Raw genomic sequence first — 17,509 nt, 5'->3', positions numbered from 1 at the left:
TTTTTTTTTTTTTTTTCTTCCAAAATTATAGTCCTCTGCTACTTTCATGTTTTTAGTGGGGGTGGGACAAATGCACACATTCAAAATAATGAGGGGGACATTTTCCCTGTGTTTCCCCTGAAATCTACACCTCTGTCTGAACCTCTTTCCCAGCCGTTCCTGTTGTCTGTTTAATACCATAAAAAACCTGTTTGGTTGCACTGTCTTCACATTTCTTTGATTCTGAAAGTGTTGTAAATGCTCTGAAATGTTTCCAAATCAGTTCCCCTTTGAGACAAATAAATGACACCAATAAAATCATAAAACTACACACAGAAACATCTGCATGTACCTTTTTGGACATGAGCATTTAAACACCATGCTGGTATTCGTAGAATCAATATGAAGGAGCTGCTTTCGAAGGTTCTCTATATGGAAGCTAAGTGGGCTTTCCACATGCACATGAGAGATGAGCTCATCTGGTAGCAGCGACACCTTTTTGGAAAGGTCTCTAGGAAATGGTTTCACATAAGGAACCATTTTTGATAGCTTAGGCTAAGACTGAAGTAAAGTACAAAGCCTGAAATGGTCCTTTGAAAATTAACAGCAGCACTCGTGCTCCTGTGGGCCATCTGAGGCGGTATAAGGCATTCAGCAGGCGGACAGGGCAGTCTGGGTAAATACAGGGTCGTGGCCATTCATAATTTGGAGAATCGCCCCCGGGAATCTCCTTCAGGGAGGGGAAGGGGGAGGATTTTATTCATGGCACGTTGGTGGCCATTTTCATACAGGACATTTGCCCCGGAAACGCGCGTGTCAAGAGATCAAAACGTGCATCTGAAGCACAATGTGCAATTTAGGAGCCCGGTCAGGGGTCCCGGTGGGATGTTTATTATACTCGGAGTAGGGGTCTCATTAGGCGACAGTGTGGCCGTGTAGTGAATATATCCATTTTAAGTTTTGTATTTTTAAATTTCATGAAAGCAGAATCAGATGTAGTCTGTTGTTTAAAAAAAACTAGGAACGGGGATCGCATCCTTTCACCTGTGACATGCACTTCCTGCGCAGCCTGAAAACGATTAATTTAGATTTTCATGATTATAAAGATGCATGCGTCTTGTAAAACCATAGACTGCCTGCAAATATCCAAGCTGAAGTCATAGTTTTGCAGCTTTAAAATAAGTTGCATTGAGAACAAACCTTGAAGAACCCTTTGCAGCCCTCGCAGGTGCGCACTCCGTAGTGCTGGCAGGCTGCGTTGTCGCCGCACACCGCGCACAGCCCCTCCGTGCTCAGCGGTCCTCGGCTGGGAGCACAAGAAGTCTGGTAGTCCATAAAGTGGTGGCCGTGGGCGAACTGGAGCGGGTGAGGAAATCCCACCCCGGGCTGCTTTCCGAGCGCAGTGGAGCCCGAAACCCCGGGGCTGTCCAACTGCTGGTGTGCCCCGGTTGCGTCCAGGTTCATGGACACTTGGAGAGATCCGTCAAATTTCATCTGGCAGGTGGACAAACTCTGCCCGCCGTGTTGCGCATGTTTGAAGGAAAACAATGAGAATCTGGAAAGTGTGTTTTTCCTGTGTGTCGCTGCAAAATAGTCTTGTCGAAAACTGTACAGAGAGCCGGAGTCCTCCCATATGTGTCCCGGTGGAGTTTGGAAGTTGGATGTGAGCGCCGTGTGCGGAGAGGGAGAGCGGTAATAATAAACGGAGCCCGGGGAGGAGAGCAGCTCCTCGGACTGGTTTGGGTGATGCTGATTAGGCTGATAGCGCGGACACCCGTGCGCATTCTCCACCTTGACGCAGGGAAGCTCCCCCTGCGCCGGCATTTGGAAGAGACACGGGGGCTTAGCGTCGTATCCGGCGCCATAAGTGTCACCCAAGGGGCCAAAACTGTGGCTCGACGTTGCAGCTGAGATTTCACTGTTAGTAAGGTCCATGCTGAACTTGACAAACTCCGGGGTGAGGAAGTCGCAGCTGCGCTCTCCGCTGGCGCTCTGAGAGGCCGGGCTGGCTCCCTGTGGAGAGGAGCCGCACTGGGTCTGGACACACGGCATGTTCCCTGAAAACATGGGCGTAATGCTGTCAGTCCAAAGTAAACAAAGTAGGCAATTACTGAGCTTGTATATGGTATTACACATTGCTTTCAAACGTTGTTTTTGCAATTTTCCTCATGGTCATTTTTTTAACATTCAATGGAAACAAATTGCGCGCACGCTAAGCAGAATTTTCCACTGGCTGAAAGGCAGCTATCAGACTATTTAAAACCATATTTTGCATTATATGGAATGCATAAAGAACAGACTTCATTACCTTAAGGCTTTAGTTGTATTTTCCAGAGGATGTTATGACCCGCTATACATTGCCTGGTATGAAACAGAAAACAGAGCATCACTTGCAAGCTTCACCCTCATGCATCATTGATACCTTCATAAATTAGTGAAGAAAACGTATATACAACATACCTCAGACCTCTATCTAGCGCAGGAGGACAGTGACAACTAATCCCATCTCTGCTGTAGTGTTGCTTGTGAATCTATTAAAGCTTTAGCTGCGACCAGAGACGCTGTCTGAAGTGCAAAAGGAAATGACTGCTCACTTCTCCCACTCTCGGCTTGCAGACTGGCTGCCAGTGTCACGACAATGTGCTTTTGTTTACGTGTGCCAAACCCTTATTACGCACGAGCCACAGAGGGGTGGGGTGGTGTGTGAGGCTCATTGATTGGTGTGGGCACAGAGAGTGGTTTCGTGTAATTCGGAAATAATGCTTGTGGCCCACTTTCTTGCAGTTTGCATCATTTTATTGCGATGTTTTTAAAGAAACTATCAAACCTGGGGCTGCTACACAAAGTAGACATGCTGTGTGCCGTAAGAGTCAAAGTCTGTAGGGACTGTTCGTTATTTATGAGGAGGGTGGGGTGGTGCAAAACGGGGGAGGCATGTCAAATAATTTTTTTAAGCACTGTGGAGGGACTTGCGTTTTTTATTTTGGCTAAGGGGAGGGACATACAACTTTAAATGGTTGTTTTTAGTATTAATTTTAAATACCCTCTGCCAACACATTCTTCCTCTGACCTTGTCACATATTGACATTTGGTCATGGACTTTCCATGTCCAGAGATGACGTTCAAGGTACCCTGGGTGCATTGGTTGCTGACATTCAGGGATGCTGTATCAAACTCAGCCTCTTACATGCATTGCCTTCTTTCAAAATACATTTCTGTTTTCATAGGAAATTTGCCATTTAGCCTACATACAGTCTGTATTTTTTCCTCCAACAGCAAAAGCATGTGGTTGGGTTTCGTAAGAAAAAACAGGGTTTGGCTTTATAATCTTACCTGATGCAAGCACCGCTGTCCCGGGTGCAGGTCGGTGTTTGCTGGACCCGCTCGCAGGGGCCTGTTAAACTACTGTATAACGGTGACCAGCTGTGTGTCATGCCAACGTTAAAGGATGGCTTTTTTCGTTGTGTCTGATGCCACAAATCACTGCCCAAGCATCAGATTTTGATGACATTGGAGTGAGACCGGGTTGCTCTCTAAACTCCAAATCCCAGGCCTGTTTGAAAGCATGGTTTATTTAAAAATCACCAAAATTACATCTTTTATCACAACCAGAAACTGTAAATTACCGTTGTATTTTCAAATTTCCGCTGCATCTGCATCCACATTCATCTGCATCTAATCAGGGGTTAAATGACAGATAAGCGGTATCACCTGTTGAGAAGTCATTATGTCACTCGTCCTCAGCCTCAGGCAGCAACCACCTCTTCTAGCCCCTGGCCTGTGACATTACTCGGCTGGTATCAGCCTACAGCTGCTCATCTGTCCACGTTACTCTTTCATTTGGTGCCACCAGCAGACTGTTGTTATTTTTTTATCACCACTGCTAACAGTAGAAACACTTTGCAGCATCAGCCTAGAGTACTTTTTTCTTTTTGTCTCTGACTTTATCTGTTCCACCTTTTCATTTTTTGCTCCTTTATCTATCAAATTTGTATTTTTATTCCACTTAGTCTGCTCTTTCTGTCTTGATTTCATTTATTTTCTGCTTGACCTCTGACACTGCATGACTTCACTTGAAGAGGTGGTGGGGGGGAGGGGGGGGGGGTAACAACAACTACAGCTGCCTTAAGTGGGATTGATACTTGTGTATTAGCTCTATCAAGAGCCTTTGCCGTACTCTATGCATGTGACCTATGCTGTTGTGAGCGTTTATACTTGTGCGGTGGTGGGTCTGTGTCACTCTGCAGTTACACCTATAAAACACTAGTCCACGTCGGGGTCTCTGTAAAGTGCTGGTAAGTTTAGTTGATTAAAAACACACATTAAACACACATTAAACATGGCTTAATAGAGACAATTTCAAACACAAAGTACACAAATCAGCTTCACTATAACTGGCAGCATTCACAGACAACGCACTTGTCTTTATCTGGACACATTTTCCCCACAAATACAACATGCTAATGTTTTTAGCACAAGCTATGGCATTTTATATTGTATAAATTAGCCTAGTGGCTAGTGAACCTTTCCTCTGCTCATATGAAGCCAGGGACAACAGCAACATTTAACAAAGGTAACGTTACAAAATTCGGCTCCATTACAAGTCACAAGGTTCACGGACAAAACAACTGTCTTATACTAACAAATACAGTATAACATGCTAACGTTATTAGCACAAGCCTATGGCATTTTATTTCGTATGAATTAGCCTAGTGAATAGCTGAGATTTCCTCCACTCATATGAAGCCAGGAAAAAGACTTAAAATTCTATTATGTGGGGGCTTTATTGTCTCCGCGATTCTTTGTCTCATTTGTGAAATTAAAAAAAAATAAACACTTCGTTTCCACTGAGGGAAATGGTTTTCAGCTAACAAAAACAGACAGGAGGTCTGCATCGCTGTTGTGCGTAGTTACATTTCTGGGGAGGTGCATCTCAGGCTGGCATAGGGTATGTAGGTGTAGGATATGGTTATTCTGCTGTCAATTTTGGGACCGTGTAATCCCTAACCAGGCTGTTCTAACATCTAGTGGACAACAGCTGGTTAGGCTTTCTTTTTTCCCTCTACTTTTTTCCAACATTGTAGGTGGTGGCCTCACAGCCCACAAGTTGCACGACCCATCTGACATTTGCCAGAATTGCCCGATGGCCAGTCTGAGCCTGGCCGGGTGTGAATGCTGATTATAACCTTTCCCATTACAAACAAAAGCCAGATGATAATAGCTATTAGTGGTTTTTTTGTGCATTGGGAAAGGGGCACCTCATCCACCCTGCTCTTCTGATGAGTAAAGTACAGTCCCTCAAACATAGGGATCATTTTCAACAGCTGTACTGTGGTTGATTGAGGAGCATTTTTGCAGCTTAAAACCGACGCTTAGCATCAGTGTTTTTAAATATTATCAGCTTTATTTTTTCTCCATGCCTTCCGTGCTGAAAGACAGATCAAACGACAGCTGGGCGCACTTCCCTCTGTCTTTATCATTATCCTGAAGAAGGATAGGGGGGACACCAGCGTTGTGCAATCCTACCCTCACTCTACGTCACGACCCCCCCCCGCTCGAACGCCATTGGACTAGCGCAGCGGAGCGCCGCGCTCCGATTGGCTCTCCGCGACGCCGCTCGCGGCTAGCGCTGCTTCCTGGTTGTAGCCGTCAAACACAAGCTCCAGTTTGGATAACAACCGATGTCCTCACTGTCGCCGCCCTGAATCGCCCAGAGCGAGTTTTAATCAGCCTCAAAACAAGAAATCCTGTAAGTGGGAATGTCTGTTGTATCACTGACTGTTTTTCGGGCATTTTAAAATATGTCTAACGGATATCTAACCATTTGTTTTTTTGGCGTAGAGCCAAAAAGCACAGCAATATCAACGAGTTCCTTTGCTAGTCGAGTGTGACCATACACCTCTTCTCCTCGGTTCTTCTAGCGAAGGGCATGCCAGATTAATGTGTGTAATTTGGTTATTTTAAATCGTAAAAAACGGCTACATTTCCCTCTCTTCCTGTAGAGGTGTACAACAGGCATTTTTATAACGTACAATTATCATTGGTGCCTGCTGAGACGAAGCCTGTTGTTGGTTTTCCCTTAAAGACCAAACTGAGCTGACATTATAATCCACTGTAAGATCTCAAATGACACCGACTTCCTCTTGTGTGATAGATAACAGAACAATACCTGGCATCACAAATTAATTTACCACCACCTGCTGTTGAACCTGCAGGGTGGAATTTGTCAGATTTCCCAGGTATCCACAGGAAACACACAGTAAAATTGTAAATGGACCTCGCCATGTATGTCTTCACAAACCAGCCCCACATTACAGCCAGGAAGCCCTCCTTCTGCTGTGTCATTATGAATCTGCAGGCTGATGAAAGTGAATGAGGTAGTGAACATCACGGGGAGGGATAGTTAATTTTTCTGGTTATGTCACTCACTTATTAGGGCTTCAGTTTCAACAGTTTGGTGGTTCAGCTGCTTAAACTATACCTATCAGCATGTTCCTGTCAAAATAGCTCTTTGGGGCTAATTGTTGTCATATTTGGCCTTTAGCCTATAGTGTTCAGTAATGAGCAGCATGTGGGAGGGTGTAAAAGCCTGCGGCATGCCACACTGTAGGGTTTGATTATATAGGGTTTTAAGGCCAGTAGACTGAATGGAAATTGATAATACCTGGTTTTAAAAAAGATAAAGCTATATGATCTGTGCCTAAATAAATGGAGTTAGGGATGCACAATAATATCGGCCCATCATCAGTATCAGAAACGCCCAACATACATTTTCTTAATTTGCACAATGAGTGAATATTACATACACTGAAAAGCATTGTATTTCATGTCTCCATGTGCTGGTGGGCCATCATCATAAGAGCATGCGTGTATAATAGGCTATGATAATTCCACTCCAGAAGAGACTTGATGATCACTAAAATTAGGTGGGGAAAAAATGGATATATCGATCTCGGTATCGGTTATCAGCCAAATTAAGACAGAAGTGGAGACATTTGGTCAGATACTGAATTGGTGACACTAATCTTGGGTGTCCACTTTGAAACTGAGCTGATTGTATAGGCCCAGATCTTCTGTGTGCTGTGTGTGAAGCATCCATGTTTTCACAGACATGGATGTAAACTGTAAGTAACTTGACTGGTTAGGGGAGGTATACAACTGCAAGGCAGTAATTCTAGTTTTTGACAGTGTAGAAAAGCCATTTAAACAATGTCACAACCGTCACAGGACATTAAAATTCCCTCTGTCACAATTACATGAAGTGAGAGCTATAAGTAGCCTCTATATTTTAAGTCATATACTGTAGCTCACAGCTTTAGCATATAACGTATGAAGTTGTGGTTTGATAGATTGCAGTGTGCAGCTTCAGTTCTGTGGAGAAGCTTTCATATGCTGTCTTCATAACAGGTTTTAAAAGGAGCACTTTTGTAATCAGGGATGCACAGACATCCCATGATCCAGATGTACGTCTCTTGAGGTCTTACTTTGCTTATTTTGTAGTAATTCTTCCAGTAAATCGTGTTGTTGTTTAACAGTTCTTGCAGTTAAAAAGTTGTATCAAATGACGAAGGCAGTGGCTGTAAAATTGTGGTGCTAATATTGACTGACACAATAGTAATAGGTCACTTGTTGCACCAAACTCATTACTGACATTTGAGCCATCTGTAGCTGTGTTTTATTAAAATGCATTAGAATCTGCTTCAGCATTTGCCACTCCCTGGAAACCTTTATTCAAACTACGTTACAGTGGGAATGCAAATACTTTTTTGGGCTGCCCCTGGTGGGATTTGAGGCCCTCGTCCTGCTGGAGCTGGTATCATGTTCTCCTCGTTAAAATGTAGAAACAGTGTCCAAACAGTTGCTTAATACTAAATGAGTGTTACTCAATTTAATTTCTATTTTAAACGAGATAATCCTGCAGAGTTTTTCTTGCTGTATGGTGGTCATTTTCAGTTTTTTCCCCCTGATGTATATTAACCTGTCTTCAGTCATTTTATCATCATGAGTGATTTGCCTCATTTTTGCCCTTTAAACATTCTTTAATAAGTAAATATTTGCTTCAGATAGACTTTTACCAATTAGTAGACAAATTATACGCAAAACACTTAATACGTTAAGTCATGATTTTAAGCAAATATGCCAAATATTCTCTAGTTCTACCTTCTTAAATGTGTAGATTTGCTGCTATTCATTGTCCTATATGAGAGTAAATGGAATATTTTTAGTTTTTAGAGGGTTGATTGGATAAAGCAAACATTTTCAAGATGTCACCTTGAATATTTTTCGCTATTTTCTAGCATTTTAGATGAAGAGATTGATCAAGAGAATAATTGGCAGATTAATCAGTAATTAAACAGTTAGTGAGTTGGTCAGTTGCAGTCCTAGTTTCAAACAAGTTGAATTAGACTACATGGTCAAAAGTATTTGGATGCTTAAATTAATTTTGTGGAGAACTGGACGATGCACTCATATGTCATAATTCAAACAGGAAATCTGTGGAGCTGCAACTATAATTCGATTAAATGATTGAAAAAAATCGCCAACTATTTTGATAATCGATTCAGTGTTTCAGTAATTTTTTAATTAATTCGCTAGTTCCAGCTTTTAAAATGTGAGAGAATTTGCTCTTTTTCTTTGTCATTTATGGAAAGTCTTTGAGTTTTGGACTTTAGGTTGGACAAAGAAGCAAAACGAAGAAGTCAATTTGGGTTCTGGGTAAGAGAGACAAGCATTTTTCACTGTTTTTCCCCAACATTTGAATTGACTAAATGATGAATCAATTAATCGTGAAAATAATTGGTGGATTAGTTGACAATAAAAATACAATTACAATTATAGCTGCTGCGCAGCAATGGTCGGGGCTGGGCAATTTTAGGCAAAATTAGCCAATTCTGAGCAACACACACACTAAAACAAAGCATATCATAACATAGAAGTTACATCATATAATTATGGCATGCCCTTCAATTTGTGGATGAGTGGCTGAAGTGATCAGACTTATAATATACAAAGAAAAGAAAAAACTCAAGAACAAGAAAGTAAGAATAACATTAACTGCTAGCAATTATGAACAAACTGGCCTGATCTAGCTTAAAGCTAAACATTATCCATGGTGACAAAGATGAAAACATTTTTTAAAATGTAAAAGTAGCTACTGGATAGACTCTGCATATTGACTGATAGCTAAGCCAAATAAACAGGGAAAAGAGACAAGGGATAACAGGGAAAAGTGTTGAGAAAAGAGTATTTGTCTCTCTGCAAAACTGCCTGGATCATAATTATTTGAACCTTAGTAGTCTCTGTTCGACATAGCATGATGCCTGGACATAGGACTTTCACATTAGAATGTCTGTTCTGCCTTAGCTGAGGCTTGAACTCACAACTTCTGAGACTGAGGTCCGTCTTCTATCTCACTGAGCTAATTGGCAAGTGACAGTTCATGTGTGGCTTCACAAATTGACTAAGCCAAGCATCAGGGTGCCAGACAGTAGCCATCCATGCCATGGAAAAGCACATTTCAAAGTGAAAGTTCCAAAGCTGTAGCACGTATGGTTGATTTGTTATGAATTTTCAAAGTTGTGAAATTTAGAGGCTTGCTGTAGTGCCACCATCAGGACTATTGTCTTGTGTTTCCAGTTGAGGACATCTGGCATGGGACTGGACCGTTATGAAAAGTTTGGGTAGATTTCTCATATGGAAATGTTGCACGAGCTGAGGCTTGAACTCACAATCTTCAACACCAAGAACCATCCTCTATCTCACTGAGCTAATTGGCAAACAGAAATGTCACATGTAGCTTCACAAATTGACGAAGCCAGTCACCTGTTTGCAAGACAGTAGCTGTTAGTGTGTAAAGGCAGATTTCAAACGGCTGTCAAAAATTCAGTTATTAAGACAAAAATCCGAAAATACACAAATTGCATCTAGACAGCATGGAGATGTTGGTAATTTGTTTTTAACAATGATTTATTGACTCCATAAGTGAAACACTGATGTTTAAAAATGACACTTTTGCATTGATTCCAATTATTCGCATGAGAGCGAAATTCAAAATGCTGTCAAAAATCCAGTTTTTGAGATAAAATTCTGATATTTTCCAAACATCATCTACCATGACTCCAAAATGTTGTCATTTTTTTAATGAACATTGAAAATGTATTTAGCAAGAATTTGCAAGTACATGTTTACAATACCGTTTACAGTCAAACATTTTGATGCACTGTAGGCTCAATTTTCAATAAATCAAAATCTGTGTGGATCGTTTGTGTAGGACAGTCTGAAGATGCTCTGTAGCAAGTTTGGTGTCAATTGAGCAAAAATTGTGGGAGGAGATAGGTTTAAGAAGTTTTACAGTTTTTAAAAAAAACAGAGTGATGGACTATATCACAATAGGTGCAATAGGTTTAAATGTACTAAAGTTTCTTCAGTATTGGGGCAAATCTGTAGCACATATGGTTGATTTGTTGTGAATTTTCAAAATTTTGAACTTTAGAGGCTTGCTGTAGCGCCACCATCAGGACTATTGGCCTGTTTTTGCAGCTGAGGCAATCTGACATGGGACTGGACCTTTGTGCAAAGTTTGGTGATTTTTCTGGCATGGGAAGTATGATTTCCTCGGAAGAAGAAGAAAGAAGAAGAAGAACATGCAGGATAAAAATAGGGTCCTGGCAACTTAGGCTGCTCGGCCCCTAATGACTTCTTTTGACCAACTCATTCTCATCCCCAGGCCGTCAAATACTGACGCTCTGTCATGCCCCTTGGTTTCTCGTAGTGATATACAGGGCACCCTTGAGGGTCTTTTTGTGACTCACAGCTGAAACACATTGTAACACGATTTATATTGTCAAATGGTTGCTGTTTGTATTAGGCAACAAAACCACTTGGTTAGGTTCGGAAAAAGGATCATGTTTTGGGTTAAAATAAGTATGTTTGGTACGTAATACCACATAGGTAATGCCTGCAGACTTTCTGGCTTTTTAGACAACGTCAGTTGTTTTCAGCATCAACTCTTGCCACAGTTGGGTTTACATTGGAGCCTGGTGCATCTCATAAAGATGCTAATGGGTGCCTTTGGTGTCAATATCACATGAAGAGGGCTGTGACAAACCTATGACAAAATGTCAGTATTTGGGAGCAAGAACGGGCTATTTTAACAGTCAAAAAAAAGGTCACAAATTTTTCAGCAAACATGACAAAAAAAGCAGCAAATGATTACATTTAGCTGGAACAAGGGAGTGTTTGGTATTTTTTAATTGAGACATCAAATAATCATCAAAATAATTGCCAATAACAGTTAATCTGAATATGATATCACCTCAAGGTGTGACTCTTATTCAGGTTTATACAACAGTTAGTTCTGGCCCTGCAATCTGATTGGTCAAGAGACAGTAAAACCGTGACGATATTGGAGTACAACATCACGGTTATTTCACTGTGTATGTATCACTCCGCCTCACAGCTGATTGCAATCAACAATCAAATCAAAACTGACCGTTAGTATCAGTTAGGTCAGCAGTTGCGTTGCATCCCTGGAAAAGTATTTAAACAAACTTCCACCAGATGCAAATGCCCTTTATCTGAAGCCCAGGATGACAGCAGCTCACACAGACAATATCTGGTACACTAAAGCTCCGCTGGGAATAAACTCACTTGCACAGATGCTGCCGAATATGTGTAAAGAGGTGGGGACAACAGCTATCTACACCAATCACAGCCTCAGGGCGATTGCCATACAGAAGCTGTCAGATGCGGGTCTTGAAGCTAGGGAGATCATGACAGTGAGTGGGCACAGGTATGATGTTGTTTTAACGCAGCCTATGTGTAAAGTTAGTCTTCTAATTAGGAGTCGGGCCCTAAAATATACCTTTTGTCTTGCCGGTCTGAGAGCTTGTTAAAAAGCTGCTGGAAGCCATCCATGGAGAGCAGGAAACGATGGAGCAACATACTGTCAGATCAGAAGGCAGAGTCGGCTGTGCCTGTGAAGCGACAGTACACCATGCAGTCACCAGAGACTTATTTCGCCGGCTGCACAATTAATGGAAATGTGCAGATAAATGTGTATAAAGAGTAAGTGCCTGGCGCACCATGTCTGTGTTACATAGCAACGGTGACAGCGGAGTCCTGGGGGAACTATTTTTGTTGGCGGAAGACAAATAAAATGCTTAAATTATCTATTTTGTCCTCATTTTTCAACATTTCTTAATCAGCCTTGCTTATTTAACTGTTGAACTGTTGTATAAAAGCAATATCACACTCGAGCTCGTGATGTTATACTCGTATATTGTCACGGCTGTGACCTCGTGTGGCCTCGTGCCTATGACCAAATCACAGCCGTGACGATATACGAGTATAACATCACTCCCTCTCGTGTGATATTGCTTAATTAGAAAGTAGTATTTTATGTTACTAACAATTAGCATTGCACAGCTCAGTTACTAATCAAACTGTAGAGTGAATGAAATGTGTTCCTGCAGCATAGTTGGACAAACATAATGATTTTGCATGAGGTGACACTAACAATTATTTTCATTATTGATCCATCTCTCAATTACTTAATTATTTATTTATTTATTATTTTTTTTAAACAAATCAATTTGTCTGATCATGTGGAGTTTTAAATATCAAAAATATTCACAGACACCCATCACACAGTGAATGTGGTGTCCTCAAAGTGCTTACATAGCACAATTGAAGGGAATAATGGGGTTAGGAAACTAAAAAAAAATCATTATTGATTAGTAATGAACAATTATCTTTCAAAGAACAAAAAAACGTCATTTTTCAAAGCAAAAATGTTGAATGATTCTTAAATGAGAGAATTTCCTGCTTTTTCTCTATTTTATGTCATTGTAAACTGAATATTGATTTTTGGACTGTTGGTCTGACAAAGCAAGACATTTGTAGATGTCATCTTGAATGTGCAATGCTCATTTTTTTCATGTTTTATACACCTAATGATTAACTGGGGGAATAAAAGGCAGATTAATTTGTAATATCTTGATAAAATAAGTTATATATTATCAAAAGTATTCTTTCTGAGTAATGAGTAATAAGTTTCTCCTTAAAGGAGCAATAAGCGAAATCGTTTCACCGCTAGGTTCACTTCTCCCTCTACCTCTGCTCTCCTAACCCCCCCCCCTCGCCTCGTCTGTGCCGGCGAGTACCGCAGCATGGACTGTCACATCCAGATGGTCCCGGTGTTTCTTCCTCAGGCTCAGCTTCACTCAGCTTCACTCAGCTGCCCGATATACCCGCTGCTTCTTCCCACATTAACCTGAATAACAAACCAGGGCTCGGTGCTCCGGTTGGATCCAAACGGAGAGCCGCTAGCTGGGAAGCTAGCAGCTAACTGGCTGTGTTAGCAGCTGAGTGAGCATGAGGAGGAAGCACTGGTTAGCCCCCGCTTTCACTGCAGGCAGATTCACTTGCCACAGGGGCGAGGAAATAAAACCTAAACAGCCAACTTAGTTTAGCAGTTATTAATGTCTTTCACTCACTCTCGGTCTCTGCTGTGTTTAGCTATTTCCCTGCTTTCCTGTTAGCGTTAGCACTACTCGTCACAGCACTCCAACTCCAACTGAGCCGGGAGCCAGGCTCACGGAGAAGAGTTGGAACGTTAGCATGGCAGCCCATTAGTGCTAACGTCCTCACGCTTCTCCGCCAGGCTCAGTGAGTCGGAGCCGAGAAGCGTGGGGACGTTAGCGTTAGCACTAGTCGGCTGCCATGCTAATGTTCCGGAATTCACAATCGGCTGGAGATCAACACAGAGAGAGGGTGTGTGAGGTCATGGTATACTCCAGATGAAATTACACCTCTAGTTCTTCACATAGCAATTTTTTAATTCCTTCAATCTAGAAATGATGAATTTCGCTTATTGCTCCTTTAATCGGTGCAACAGTGACATAAACACAGCATTCTTGTTCTACACACCTCTCTTTTATGACCATTCGACCTGACTTGCAGCTTTTTGGATCCTCCCACCCTCCATACTTTCTTGCATACCTCCTTCACATGATCACCTGTCATGTCAGAGCCCTATAACCTGTGTGTCTCTGCTCTATCTCCTCACTGCACTTTACTTTTACTCCTACAGGGACCATGGCGTTCAGGAGGGCTCTGAAACGGACGGCAATCATAGGCGGAGGGGCAGTAGCCACGGTGTTTGGCCTGTCACAGCTGATTGAATACAAGAAGACGCAGGTAAGCTGATGAAAGATGTCTCAGTTTGTACTCTATCTGTTTTCTTGTCTTTCCTGTTGCATGATTACTCTTTGTTGCATGAATTCCAGTTTTGCAGGATTTGGCAAATGTTGTTTATGTTGCGATGCATGCTTTTTTCATCCTGACAGGTGTAAAAATTTAAACTCAGACTTTGAATACTTAAATATTTTGTGCACGACAACAGCAGAGTTTTAAGAATAGCATTTGTTTTGGTCTGAAACAAGTCAACCAAGCAGGGAGGGACTGCCTTCAAGGGCATGTCCGAGCTCGATGTTGGAATGTGCTGTGGTCGTGGCCGTGTTTTCTCTTTCTGTTCTTTTTTTGTTGGGCACCTTTCAGCTGCTGTGCAGGAGACTTCAGTTCCCTTGCAGCATGCTGGCACTGGACCCTGAACTGCTTAGAAATGATGATAAATAATCATAGGTTCTTCACCAGCAAGTTTTTACTTTGTTGAATAACTCTTATGGAGCTTTCCCAACTCAAATTTCCTTTCTTCTACTTCCTGGTCCAATAAAATATACCTTGTTCACAGTTTGTAATTGAGGGTTTTACGGTCAACTTGTTCTCTGAGTTTTAGGGTTTAGGGGTGTGGCTGTTTTACTACCTGGCTTTTCAAAATAAAGTAATAAAATCAAATGTAAGTAAAGTAAAATTTTGTTTAAACAGAGCCAGGCTAGCTTTTGCTTCTGTTGTCAGTCTTTGCGCTAAGCTAAGTTAGCCAGCTGTAGCTTCATACTTTATTTACAGATATGAGCGTGATATCAAACCACTCATCTAACTCTCAGCAAGAAGACGAATAAGTGTTCCAGAAGAAGAAACACCTAAAATAATAATCTGAGCCTGTCAGTGGTGAAAACAAGCACTTTAAGTGGACCTAAGTTGACAGTGCGCACATGCCTAGAGTGGTTACATTTCGGCCTGTTTTGCTGGTGCCAGCTGCAGCACTTTTACTTATTACTGGACCAATTAAAAAAACATAGCTGTCTCCATTACTCACTTACTCACTTAGACACAAAAAAAATTGGGAAAACAGGGTCCAGGTTGAAAAATGCCAAACTCACCCTTGAATCCATTTAACACATTGTATGTTTTGACCCTGTTTCATGACTAGCCAGTTTGCTGCTTGACACTGTCGAAGGACAGCAGCATAAATTCAAGGAATGAGGAAAATGCAGCTTCTCAGAGAACAGGCAAACATTCACCCTCATGACTGGTGACCCTGGGAGCATTGCTGTCCTTGGAAGACACTACTTCATGTCCTAGTGTTAAGCCTAGAAACTCAGCCACTGATTGTCTTCATGAACACGTAACTGTATATAACCACAGGGCTTCATTTGAGATTGACAAGCAGCTGTGCTTCCCCTGACCCCTGACCTGACGTAGACCTATTTTTGGCACAACACACAACTACATACCAGACTTTATATGACTGTGCAACCTAATGTGAACTTTTGTTTTGTGTCCTGGCGTGATAATGTCTTCTCTTGCCCATCGTCGTCCTCTCAACCAAGCATGGATTGGTAAGCAAGAAGTCGACCCTGATGAAATATAATTATTTTCACAATAGTTTGTAATCATGCATGCCTCTAATCCCAGTAATTGCAATGCTGATGAGATGAATGTCCGTCTTGTCTCCTTTAGCAAGGGCATATGGCTTGGTGAAGTTTTCAAGACAGCGGCCGATTGGCTATTAGCATGGGCCTTGCTCTGCCATTCACTGACTTAACTTGATTACGGGGGGCACGCTGGCACTTAATTCTGTGGAGGTGTTTGTCTGTATGCATCATCAAAAATAGACAATGATTATATCATCGTCTCGTTTGCGGTTGCAGACCTAAATTACAAACGCCTGCTACTATTTGCAAGTCAAATGCCACGTTTGCTTCAAAGCAGCTTGATGCAATCATTTAGCGTCAACTGCTAAATAGAAAAATGAATGAATATTTCATTAGAAGTGAAAACCCACATCCTTGTGTCAGAGGGGAGCTGTGTTTTTTTCTTTATCGTTGTTGTGAATATTTCTTTCAATTAATTATTTTTGCTAATCAAACAATGGATATAAATGATGTTGAAAAGACTGTGGTTTTATTTTATGGGTTTTGCAAAGTTGAGCAGCATGTTGCAGCAGATAGTAACCCTCAGCAAACTTTCCTTCGCTACTAATCACATAAAGAATGTATATATAATGTTAGCAATGTTGTTTAGCAACACTAAAGGTGAAAGTGACATCATAAGCACATTATAATATAACCTTCACAACCAAGAATAGCTCGATTAAAAGGATGTTCTTGGATTTGTTAAAAAGGCATTCCAACTACACTTTTGCTACATTTGGTAGAAGTATTCAGACTGTTACTTAAGTAAAAGTAGCAATACTATGAAGTAAAATTCTCTGTTACAAATAAAAGTCCTGCATCCAAACTCTAAAAGTATTTCACTGCTTGAAAGATGGTGTTTTCATAAAGCTGGTGTTTCTATGCAGTACAAAGACGCAAATATGACCAGACAAAAGAGAAAAAGAAGTCTGTTGCATTCGCTTTTGCTCAAGAGTTAGAAAACCTACAACTACCAAAATGCACTGCGCCAAAATGGACCAATAAATGATCCTGCTGGTTGTGACATTATTGTTTTGACACAGGAAACAATAAGGCTCACATATGATCTCAAACAGTACAGTTAGCTAAAATATGTTTCCAGAAATATTTTAGGTGAGAAATAGACAATACAGTAACAGAATCTTGGTTTTTATTTGATCAGCACTGCCTAGAAAATGTAGAAGTACAATCTGTAGTTCTAGCAACAGCCCGAGAGCCAGTGAGTTTTGCGTCACCCAGCAGATTTTTTGCTGGCAAATGAGCAGGGAGATCTGGGCGCTTGCAAAATGGACTGTAGTATAACCTGGTTATTTTACACATTATGATACAAAGCCGGTCAACAATAGGCAAGTATACCTATATGTAAAACTATGTAACCACTTGAAATATATACTTAAAGGAGCAGTGTGTAGGACTTAGTTCACATTACACGATTTTCACAACGATTTTGACGTTGCAGAGGATCTTGAGAGCAACCTTGGGTTGGAGGTGAGTCGGCAGATAGTCTGCCACGACGAGTCCTCACGTGTCAACAAGCCTATGAGCAAGTCGCCCCCATGTCTGTGACTGGGACTGGATATCTGGCATGCCAGAAAACTGGAGAGGTCTGACACGACTGACAACAAACATCAGCCAATGAGAGGTGGGATACGTCCCACTTCAGCACGCAGGAGGACGGAAGAAATGTGAGGAGGACAAGCCGCAGGGTTGCCGCT

General features: G+C 41.6%; 2 protein-coding genes across 5 annotated transcripts in view; one reads left to right on the top strand and one right to left on the bottom strand.

Annotated features, from left to right (window-relative positions):
* LOC126401628 (nuclear receptor subfamily 4 group A member 2-like) overlaps positions 1-2,592 on the bottom strand; it is a 6,790-nt gene extending 4,198 nt beyond the window's left edge. For 2 of the 3 annotated variants that reach the window (XM_050062967.1, XM_050062969.1), the window contains exons 1-3: positions 2,440-2,592; positions 2,288-2,340; positions 1,180-2,036 (exon numbers count right to left, since the gene is read on the bottom strand). In XM_050062967.1, coding sequence (XP_049918924.1) covers positions 1,180-2,031 — 852 coding nt within the window. In that variant the 5' untranslated portion in view covers positions 2,032-2,036; positions 2,288-2,340; positions 2,440-2,592. The remainder of the gene's footprint in view (positions 1-1,179; positions 2,037-2,287; positions 2,341-2,439) is intronic. The other variant, XM_050062968.1, reaches the window with a different exon arrangement.
* Positions 2,593-5,610: 3,018 nt separating this feature from the next.
* gpd2 (glycerol-3-phosphate dehydrogenase 2 (mitochondrial)) overlaps positions 5,611-17,509 on the top strand; it is a 53,409-nt gene continuing 41,510 nt past the window's right edge. Inside the window, exons 1-2 of one of the 2 annotated variants that reach the window (XM_050062966.1) lie at positions 5,611-5,728; positions 14,072-14,178. In XM_050062966.1, the coding sequence (XP_049918923.1) occupies positions 14,077-14,178 (102 nt within the window). In that variant the 5' untranslated portion in view covers positions 5,611-5,728; positions 14,072-14,076. Of the gene's footprint in view, positions 5,729-14,005; positions 14,179-17,509 lie in introns of those variants that run through there. The other variant, XM_050062964.1, reaches the window with a different exon arrangement.

The sequence above is a fragment of the Epinephelus moara genome, chromosome 15, assembly GCF_006386435.1.
Source record: "Epinephelus moara isolate mb chromosome 15, YSFRI_EMoa_1.0, whole genome shotgun sequence".
Lineage (NCBI taxonomy): Eukaryota > Metazoa > Chordata > Actinopteri > Perciformes > Serranidae > Epinephelus > Epinephelus moara.
This window is presented reverse-complemented; position numbering and strand designations above follow the sequence as displayed.